Consider the following 10,799-nt stretch of genomic DNA (forward strand, 5'->3'; position numbering starts at 1 on the left):
GGTGACTTTCCCGGCTCAAACACCACACTGAGCTGATGCTTTATGGCGATGCTAATGAAGTCCCTTCCTCCATAGAATGTCAGAGTCCGACATTGTGATTGAGACTGAGCCATTCTATTGCTCCCCACAGGCAGTATGATAAGGAGTTGGGGTGTTTAGTAGATCGGGGATCAGATGCGAGAATCATACAAACGGCTGATATGCAGCTGCCTGAAAACATTATATTATGGGGCAAAAACTGAGGTAAGAAAGAAAACAGCATAATGTTTATAAAAATGTATTTTTAATCAGAGTAAAAAAAAGAGATCACCTTTAAAGTGACAGTTAAGTGAATGAATGATTATCAGTAAGGGTTTCACAGTTAGTAAAAGTTGTAGATAATGGGGTTTTGCCCCACGTGCCGGATGCCGGTCAGGGCTTGTCCTGCATTCACTACTTTATAAACCTTTTCGAGTCTCTTCACTTTCCAGGTTCACGATTACATCGCTTTGCTCCTTTTCACCATTTTGCTCCTTTTCACCGTTTTGCTCCTTTTCTTCGTTTTGCTCCTTTTCACCATTTTGCTCCTTTTCACCGTTTTGCTCCTTTTCTTCGTTTTGCTCCTTTTCTTCATTTTGCTCCTTTTCATCTTTTTGCTCCTTTTCATTTATCTCAGGCACCATTCCTGCACAAAGAAAAAAAAATGTATTCTGCATTTTAACCCCCGGTAGCGATTTCTCTGCTTTTTTTTTTTTTTTTAGTATTTTTGTAATTTGCTATTTGAATCTGTAATTTGTAAGTAATTTTTATTCTCATTATATGATGAAAGCCGTATTACTCTATACCGGGCTCTATAGGTTATCTTTTCAGCTCCGGGAATCAGACGTCTAATCCTAGAGGTGCTGGATTTTATACCCCTGCGGCAGTGGGTCTGATTAATAGGTGTCCCGATACTTTTGTCCATATAGTGTGTGTATATGTGTGTGTGTGTGTGTGATTGTATATATGTGTGTGTGTATATATGTGTATGTGTGTATATGTGTGTATATATGTATGTGTGTATATATACCGTATATCATTTTGTCTCTTTCAGTTATTCTCCCCTAAATCAGAAGCTCACCGGTGTCTGTATTTCCGGGTCCTTCGGCTGGAGGAGGCGTCTCAGGACAGTTGGCAGCTGTTGAATGCATGGCGTCTGTACGAGGCGAATGCTGATCAGTATTTATATTTGACCCCGGATACGTAACGTAATTACACTAATAAAGCCCATTAACCCCTGGAAGCCCAGCCGATAACTGTCTAAATGTTGAGTTACGTAGATCAGGAACCCACCTGCACCGGGACCCCCCGGATCTCCACGTCGGACGGCGCTCGATGGTGGAATCAGTTCAGTCCTCTCGTTGGTGCTATTATTTATTAAATAAACATGGCGGCTGCTCTCCGTGGCCCCTGCAGCGGGTTGAAAACAAGATTTAAAAAATATACAAACTAAGCAGCCAAACCGAACACAACCCCCGGAAATATCTGGGCAATTGGCTGCCATTTCTTTCATTGAGTGCGGGGGGAGCTCAGCTGTCATTAAGTTTAAAGGGCGTACTCTCAAGCAGTTGCAGGAAGTGTACTTAAGTATGCTTCCTGTTTACAGTAGAGGCAGCCGGGGAGGAGGAAAATGAGACAAAATTATTCTGATTTCAATAACCGATAAATGTGATAAAAACATCTTTGGTGAAAAGCCTCCTTCAATTACTGAGGAATATTTTTTTCATGCTTTATTTATAAAAAATTTCACTGTATGCAATAAACTATAATGGAAACATAGAACCTACAGGCAGATCGGCCCCCATCCGGCCTCCGTCTAGTCGCCCGTTTCTCCTGCTGTAACGACTCAAACCTTAATCAGTCGTTGGTCTCGTCTTAGATTCAGGAGTCGTATGTCTATCCCGCACATGTTTAATCCCCTCACTGTATTACCCTCTACCACTTCTGCTGGGAGGCTGTTCCACTTATCTACCATCCTCTTAGCCTAGCACTTTGCACGTTCTAGCTGTGGGAATGCATCCTACGGCATGGCTTTACCGTTCTCAAATAAGATGAACTTCTTCACTGGAGACCCAAGAGAACGATGTGCCACCTCAACCGTTATATGCGTATTTTTTAGGACTGACTTCCAGAAAGGTTGCTTATTTTTTACTGGCTTCGGGAGAGGAAGTTTGCTCACGAGTCGGAAGGTTCCGTCGCTGTTTTCTGACAGCTCATTGGTTATCTCGGAGTCAGGGTAATTCTCATAATTCTTGTTCTTCTTAGTCCGACTCCACGTGACTTTAATGTCTTTGGGGTAAAAACGGTCAACCTCAGCCGCCAGGTGATCTTTTAAATGTTTAATATTCACAGATTCCATTCCTGACGATACAAAAACCATGAACAAAAAGCAAGAAAAACACAAAACATGGCAGCCTAAACCCCCCCAAACCTCATATATATCATAACATATATTATCACGCGATAAACCCATTCCATACGATCCATTTAACTCTTTCATACGTGGAGAGCGCCCCCCATTAACTGGACCCACCTGTCACTCTCAGCTCCCCGGTTCTTTTCTCCAGCCGCCCCCCCACACTGGGATGCCCCACCTGGCAGACGAATTCCGTCCCGAAGTCTGTTTTTATCGAGACCTTGGCAATCAGAACGGCCGTGCAGGTAAAAGTCCGATCGCCCGTCTGGGTGACTTCCCGTATCGGAATCTTGTAGGTTTCGTTGGGAAGCAGCGGGAATAAATCTGGCTTCCCGCGCTCCTTTTTATGTGTGTGTATGTGTGTGTATATGTGTGTATACTATATATATATATATATATATGTGTGTATATCTGTATATGTATATATGTGTGTTTATATGTGTGTGTATCTGTGTGTGTATATCTGTATATGTATATATGTGTGTGTGTATATATACCGTATATAATTTTGTCTCTTTCAGTTATTCTCCCCTAAATCAGAAGCTCACCGGTGTCCGTATTTCCGGGTCCTTCGGCTGGAGGAGACGTCTCAGGACAGTTGGCGGCTGTTGAATGCATGGCGTCTGTACGAGGCGAATGCTGATTAGTATTTATATTTGACCCCGGATACGTAACGTAATTACACTAATAAAGCCCATTAACCCCTGGAACCCCAGCTGATAATTGTCTATATGTTGAGTTACATGGATCAGGAACCCACCTGCACCGGGACCCCCCGGATCTCCACGTCGGACGGCGCTCGATGGTGGAATCAGTTCAGTCCTCTCATTGGTGCTATTATTTATTAAATAAACATGGTGGCTGCTCTCCATGGCCCCTGCAGCAGGTTGAAAATAAGATTTAAAAATATAAAAAACTAAGCAACCAAACCGAACACAACCCCCCGGAAATATCATGTGACGGGGAGGTCTGTATTCTATAGATTAATGGTCGGCTTCAGCCCTATTTTCGTGTAAAATGTATATTAAAGGACGTAGTTCATGGACTCCGACGCGTTTTACTGCTTGTGATGGCTCCATGCCTTCTTCAGTTATTGAAATTGTAAAATTCTCATTTTCCTCCCCCGGCTGCCTCTGTAGAAAACAGGAAGCGTACTGACACACACTTCCTGTGCGTGTGCTTTTGCACTCCCCTTGAATCATGGATGCTCACCTAGGATACATGCGATTGGCTGCCATTTCTTTCATGGAGTCCCGGGGGAGCTCAGCTGTCATTGAGTTTAAAGGGCGTACTCTCAAGCAGTTGCAGGAAGTGTACTTAAGTATGCTTCCTGTTTACAGTAGAGGCAGGTGGGGGGAGGAGGAAAACGAGACATAATTATTCTGATTTCAATAACCGATAAATGTGATCCATGGATCAGTTTACACGCAGTTAAATATATTTTTCATGCAAAATGAATTCCAACATGCTTTGAAAATCCAACCATTTTGGGTGCTGGAGAGTGCCTTTAACAGAAAGACATTTTTAGGTGAAAAGCCTCCTCTCATTTCTGAGGAATATTTTTTTCATGTTTTATTTATAAAAATTTCACTGTATGCAATAAACAGTAATTGGAAACATAGACTATGTCGGAAGATCAGCCCCATTCCGCCCCCGTCTCGTCTTAGATTCAGGAGCCGTATGTCTATCCCATGCATGTTTAATACCCTCACTGCTGGGAGGCTGTTCCACTTATTTTTGCACTAGCTGTGGGAATGCATTCTACGGCATGGCTTTACCTTTCTCACAGACGATGAACTTCTCCACCGGGGACCCAAGGGAGCGATGTTCCACCTCAACCTTTATATGCTTTTTGTTTTGTGTTGTCTTCTGGAGAGGAAGTTTGCTCACGAGTCGGAAGGTTCCGTCGCTGTTTTCTGACAGCTCATTGGTTATCTCATCATAATTCTCATAATTCTTGTTCTTAGTCCGACTCCACGTGACTTTAATGTCTTTGGGGTAAAAACGGTCAACCTCAGCCGCCAGGTGATCTTTTAAATGTTTAATATTCACAGATTCCATTCCTGAGGATACAAAAACCATGAACAAAAAGCAAGAAAAACACAAAACATGGCAGCCTAACCCCCCCCAAACCTCATATATATCATAACATATATTATCACGCGATAAACCCATTCCATACGATCCATTTAACTCTTTCATGGGGGGAGAGCGCCCCCCATGAACTGGACCCACCTGTCACTCTCAGCTCCCCGGTTCTTTTCTCCAGCCGCCCCCCCACACTGGGATGCCCCACCTGGCAGACGAATTCCGTCCCGAAGTCTGTTTTTATCGAGACCTTGGCAATCAGAACGGCCGTGCAGGTAAAAGTCCGATCGCCTGTCTGGGTGACTTCCCGTATTGGAATCTTGTAGGTTTCGTTGGGAAGCAGCGGGAATAAATCCGGCTTCCCGCGCTCCTTCTTTAACCATTTCACATCCAGAGCGTCGGGGAAATACCCAGAGATGGTACACTGCAGTTTGGCCTCGGTGCCGTCTATAATATCCGGTACGATGATCTCTCCCATCCGCGGGTGCCAGGGAATGTCTGGAACAGGGGAGGAAAAAACAATAATCCTGAATCAGTCATCGGTAACGGTGCAAAATCATGAGAATTCCCGTTACCTGCTGCGGTCACCTCCCGGGACTCGGACTCATTCAGGGCTTCATGTTCCCAGGTTACACGGACTTTAAACCCAGGCTCTCTAAACAGATGCCCGGGGACTCGGCATTCGCTTTCCGCGTCAAACTTCAGCTGCTTGTTTCTTGTAACCGTATTTCTAACGGTGTCCAGATCCAGGTAACGTCCGGCTCCAGAGCTCCATGCGATCCGGATACTTTTTGGGTAAAAATCCTTCAGAGCAGCGGAGCAGAGGACTTCTCCGGAGTCACACAGGGACAGGCGGATCTTCTCCGGCATCCGAGGCTTTGCTGTGAAATAAAGAGTGTGTGTTAGTGTGTTAAGCTTTCTTCTAGCCCTTATAATTACCCCACTGCATCATACGGTCTCCATACCCAGTACGTAGCTCCATTGGATTTTCTTCTCTTTGCTTTTTCCATCACACGATATCTCGCAGGCTATCCGCATGTCGCTGTGCTGCTTCTCTCGCGGGGTGAAGCTTAGTATGGCGATGGCGCTGTGCAGTCCGTCGACCTCAGAACGGCAGGTTCTCACCGCATAATTATCACAGCCGAGTAACTTCTCCTCCTCGCCGTTCTCTGGATCATCTGATAATTTCAGGGCTCGCCTTTCTGTGTCGGTCACCGTCCAGGAAACCCGAACTTCCTTTGGACAATTTAAAGCCGCGCAATAAAAAGACACCGTCCTCTCTTCACTCGACACTTGCGGCTGATGTATGTCGCTGACCACGAACTTAGGGATCCCTGTGAGAAAAAAAGAAAAACCTTTTAATGTCTTATTGCCAGATAAACGCTCTGCGAAGGTCCCGGATCGGGAGATGTTTGGTTACCGGGCGCGATGCTCTTTCTCTGTTTTGGGACTCAAATTATTGTTCACTTACTTTTACTGAATAGAAATCCGATGACGAGGATCAGCAGGAGCAGAGCGGGGAATAAGCCGAAGTGATAGGACTGGCCATCTGTAACAAACACAGAACCATTCATATAAAATGCCTTATATAATAAAATAAAAATAATAAAAATATATATTCATATACACAGAAACCCAAAAAGATTGGTCCCCGTCTAGTCACCCGTTTCTACGCCATGCGCCTATCCCATGCATGTTTGAGTTCCCTCACTGCGTTACCACTTCTGCTGGGAGGCTGTTCCACTTATCTACCACCCTCTCAGTATAATATAACTTTCATTCCATCTCAGTCTCTGACCCTCTAGTGTTAGATTCGGGTTTCTTGTTGTAACTTTTCCCTCCTGTACTTTGTTAAATCACTTTATGTATTTAAATGTCTCTCTCTCTCACCCCCCGTCTCTCAGTTCTAGTGTTCTCTGCAGTCTCTTTTTGATACAGTCTTTATATGATAATGTCGGCGATCTTGTTGCCGAATGTTATGATTGAATTAACTGGGTCTCATTAATTGGGTCTTAACTGCTTAGAGCTGCGTTCATTTCCAAGGGTTTCTATGCGGTACTCACAGTCGCTTTTAATTTCCTGGGTCTTAGTAACCGGATTGAGGAGGGTCTCGTGGTCCACCTCGCAGGAGATTTCCTTTGTTTGGTTACTGGATGAATGGGGTACGTGGTAGAAACTTTTTTTATTAAATTTTCCGTCCTCGTTTCTGCTGGACGCCTCGACCCTTCTTCCATCCAGCAGCCAGTTTATTGCCACCGGCTCGGGGTAAAATCCTCTGACATCGCAGACAAAGATCTGGTCCTGGTCTGCGTCTGACTTAGCCGAGAAGACCCTGACGGTGGGAGCCGCTGGGGAGAAAGGCAGAGGTTACAGTCGAGGAGGCCAGGACTGGCTCTCTGGCGCTCCGGACACATGCCTGCTGGGCCGCTGGCTGACAGCACCCTATACAACCTAGACCAGGCGCTGCGTTGTGGCTACTGGCCGGATATGCCTGGCATGAAAACATAACCTGCAGCCTTTCATATCCAGCCGCCGGTCGCACTTACATCATTAGGTGGCCATTGGACTTAATGTGTCGGGGGCCACCACATCATCGCCGGTCCAGCCCTGGAGTCGATTCACACAATATATCTACAGACTGGTAGAACACCAGAACACGGCTCTCACCTCCATATCCCGCCATGAATTCGTCCTTAACGGGGGCCACTAGAGACGCGTGTTCCACCTGGCACTCAATGAGATGGTTCTCCTGGCTCCCATTTGGGACGATGAGCGCAGAGCTGTTGACGCTGAAGGTCCTGTCTGCGTTTATCCGGGGTTCATGCAGATTTGCATCACTTACAATCCGCCCGTTCAACAGCCAAGTCACCGTAACATCTTGCGGGTAAAAGTCGCTGACCGAACAGAGTATCCGGTTTTTCTTATTGGGCAGAAGAGCTTTTTTAGTGATTTTGACAGTTGGGGCAGCTGAAAAAAATAAATAAAAGACGTCCATTAAATAATAATAATTGCTTGTGATACCCCGATAATGTCTGTACTGCACTCCGGGACGCACAGATGCCAAACATCCACCTTAGCTTAATGTAACTTGTATTCCAACAAGCTTTACTGCGATGGGTTAAAAGACTTGACAAAATGAGTCATTCCTAATGAAAAAAAATCTAGAAAATATAATTTATGAATGAAACGGTTTAAAGCAGGGGCATCCAACATCTAGCCAAAAACGTCAATGTCTGTCTCAGTATATAGTGATTGGAGTCATGCTGTACCACTCTCAATGTCTGTCTCAGTATATAGTGATTGGAGTCAAGCTGTACCACTATCTATGTCTGGCTAACTATATAATAATAGGAGTCATGCTGTAAATTTTCTCTCAAGGAACAATGTGTGCTGCCCAGGCACGCATATATTTCTGATGAAGTGGCCCACTGCAGAAAAAAAACTCGGGACACCCCTGGTTTAAAGGCTCATGGACAGTAATTAAAAAATAGCAAAACCACCAAAAGTGTAAATTACATACTAATCAGAACATAGCAATATACAGATTCAGTGACATTATCCCAAATGAGACTATTAAAAAAAATAAAAAAACAGATCACCCGGGAAAGCGATTCAACCCGGGAACAAAAACAATACAGCTCAGTGTCAAGTACAAAGTCCGCGCATGTATCTCATAATCACTCCTGAGTCAAAGTCTAAACAACTGTCACTCTTTTAAGGTGAAAGCAGACCTCCCCGTCCCCCAATAAAGATAAAATTAAATGGCGCCAACTTAATGAACCGGCCAAAAAAATCCTCGCTAATTTAGTCTTGTGATAAAAATCTGTTGGGATCTTTTAAAAAACAGATTCCCGCTTGTTAAATCAGTAAAAACAACAATTTCATCATTGTAGCAGCACTAAAAGGGTTAAATTCAAAACCCCTTTTGACTGCATTTTGAATGGGCCATTCATAGAGTTAATAGATTGAATTTCTGGCCTTTATACCAGAAAAAAAATTATTATTGTTCAATTGAAATCACCATTTAATTATTCAATTGAACTGCCTGCTACAAATGTAACAATTCTGCCAAGACCCTTACAGTTCTTACATTTGCAAATCTAATTTAAAATTAAATACAAAGTCTTTTAATTCACAAAGGCTACGTTTTTACCATTTCCTGCGTGTTTACCCTTATTTTGATTTCACTCGAAGGGTGACCCCCCCCCCTTGTGTCTCAGGCCCCCCTTTCATTAGCTGATGACCGGCAGACAAACCCCTATGTATTCTTTGATACCTTGAACATGTAGTTGGATGGCCTTTTCCTGCTTATCCGGGCTGTAGATCACTAAGCACTCGTAGAGACCCTCGTCGGAGATGGTCACGTTGTGTACGGACAGCGAGACGTCCCCGTTCACGAACCCCTTTTCATCTATTGTCATCCTTCGGTGGGAAATCATTCCTTTGCTGTCATATTTCAGGACTTCTCTGCCATTAACTTTCCAGAATATGGCAAGAAAATTCAGGTTCACAGAGGGGTCGTCTACACGGAAGCGACAGGGGAGAAGAACACGAGAGCCAACCAACGCATTTTGAGAGGAATTGGCAACCGATACTTGGAGCCCCGAACCTGCAGAGACAAAAAAAATCATCTTTATTTACTATTCCATGGATCCCATGCATGTTTAATCCCCTTACTGTATTAGCCTCTACCATGTCTGCGTGGACGCTGTTCCACTTATCTACCACCCTTTCAGCAAAAGAAAACTACCTTCTATTCTATCTCAGCCTCTGACCCTCTAGTGTTAGATTCCGGTCTCTTATTGTAACTTTTCTCCTTCTTTGTTAAATCCCTTTATGTATTTAAATGTCTCTCTCCCCTCAAGCCTGACATATCGAGACCCCAGCCTTTCTTTATAATACGTAGCGAGACCACCGGCCTTTCCTTATAATACGTATCGAGACCCCCGGCCTTTCCTTATAATACGCAGCGAGACCCCCGGCCTTTCCTTATAATACGCAGCGAGACCCCCGGCCTTTCCTTATAATATGTAGCGAGACCACCGGCCTTTCCTTATAATACGTATCGAGACCCCCGGCCTTTCCTTATAATACGCAGCGAGACCCCCGGCCTTTCCTTATAATACGCAGCGAGACCCCCGGCCTTTCCTTATAATACGTAGCGAGACCACCGGCCTTTCCTTATAATACGTATCGAGACCCCCGGCCTTTCCTTATAATACGCAGCGAGACCACCGGCCTTTCCTTATAATACGTATCGAGACCCCCGGCCTTTCCTTATAATACGCAGCGAGACCCCCGGCCTTTCCTTATAATACGCAGCGAGACCCCCGGCCTTTCCTTATAATACGTAGCGAGACCACCGGCCTTTCCTTATAATACGTATCGAGACCCCTGGCCTTTCCTTATAATACGTATCGAGACCCCCAGCCTTTCCTTATAATACGTAGCGAGACCCCCGGCCTTTCCTTATAATACGTATCGAGACCCCCAGCCTTTCCTTATAATACGTATCGAGACCCCCGGCCTTTCCTTATAATACGCAGCGAGACCCCCGGCCTTTCCTTATAATACGTATCAGAAAGTTGTATATGGCACAGTAGCAATCGCTGTGCACATGAGCCTGAATGTCCCAAAGTCCACAAACGTCCAAATTAGTCCGGATAAAATCTTTAAAACGATCCAATCTCTTGTTCTCAACACGTTTCACATTTATGGAATTATATCGAATGATGCGCTGCTGACTAGTTACCCCGGAGGGGGCTTTCATAGCGGGGGGGGTGGGTGCTGCGTTGCCGGGGAGGCAGTGATGGGAGTTGTCAGGTTGGACACAGTCCGCTGCCGCTGACCCCCTGTCCTTGCCCCGGGGAAAAACAGGAAATTCCTCGCTTAACTCTTTCTGCGCCTCAGGACTGCGCAACGCAGACTACGAACTTGACCCTTTCATGGCTAGAGTGAGCGATAAAACGCTTAACTCTTCCAATGCTGGGAGCAACGCAATTTAGCCGTTTAGCGTGAGGGAACGTGAAAGGCGGTGGGGGGCGAGAGGGCAGCTGGGTTCAGAATCAGCCCCGCATTTACCCCCTGACAGGGTAAATATTCCAGTTACTCACATATCCGCTGCATTAACAGAATAAGACCCAAAACACGGAGATCCATGGTTATCCTCCGACCGGTTATCTCCGGAACGTTCTCTGCACGGAGTCCGCTGAGAGTGGAAGTGAAAGTGGAGGATTTGTGGTGGTGGGGGGGAGTGGAATTCCTCCGGTCGCGAAGG

At 45.2% G+C, this 10,799-nt stretch overlaps 1 protein-coding gene across 1 annotated transcript; it reads right to left on the reverse strand.

Annotated features, from left to right (window-relative positions):
• Positions 1 to 273: 273 nt before the first annotated feature.
• Positions 274 to 10,719, reverse strand: LOC128502277 (uncharacterized). Its single transcript, XM_053472037.1, has 17 exons — positions 10,636 to 10,719; positions 8,799 to 9,131; positions 7,190 to 7,489; positions 6,586 to 6,870; positions 5,994 to 6,071; positions 5,488 to 5,856; positions 5,098 to 5,403; positions 4,670 to 5,020; positions 4,213 to 4,497; positions 3,647 to 3,764; positions 3,278 to 3,311; positions 2,983 to 3,057; positions 2,552 to 2,774; positions 2,056 to 2,379; positions 1,312 to 1,428; positions 1,100 to 1,174; positions 274 to 664 (listed from the first exon to the last, which is right to left on the reverse strand). Exons 1-17 carry the CDS (start codon positions 10,679 to 10,681, stop codon positions 438 to 440), a joined length of 3,546 nt encoding a protein of 1,181 aa, XP_053328012.1. The 5' UTR covers positions 10,682 to 10,719; the 3' UTR covers positions 274 to 437.
• Between the last annotated feature and the right edge of the window lie 80 nt (positions 10,720 to 10,799).

This window comes from Spea bombifrons, chromosome 7, assembly GCF_027358695.1.
Source record: "Spea bombifrons isolate aSpeBom1 chromosome 7, aSpeBom1.2.pri, whole genome shotgun sequence".
In the NCBI taxonomy this organism is placed as follows: domain Eukaryota; kingdom Metazoa; phylum Chordata; class Amphibia; order Anura; family Pelobatidae; genus Spea; species Spea bombifrons.

What these genes read in the sequence shown, in the direction of transcription:
- LOC128502277 (XM_053472037.1), bottom strand. Translation starts at nt 10,681, where the DNA reads ATGGATCTCCGTGTTTTGGGTCTTATTCTGTTAATGCAGCGGATAT. An exon ending in TCTGTTAATGCAGCGGATAT is followed by an intron (nt 9,132 to 10,635) that starts GTGAGTAACTGG and finishes TTGTCTCTGCAG; the next exon opens with GTTCGGGGCTCCAAGTATCG. An exon ending in GTTCATCGTCTGTGAGAAAG is followed by an intron (nt 3,765 to 4,212) that starts GTAAAGCCATGC and finishes TACTGTAAACAG; the next exon opens with GAAGCATACTTAAGTACACT.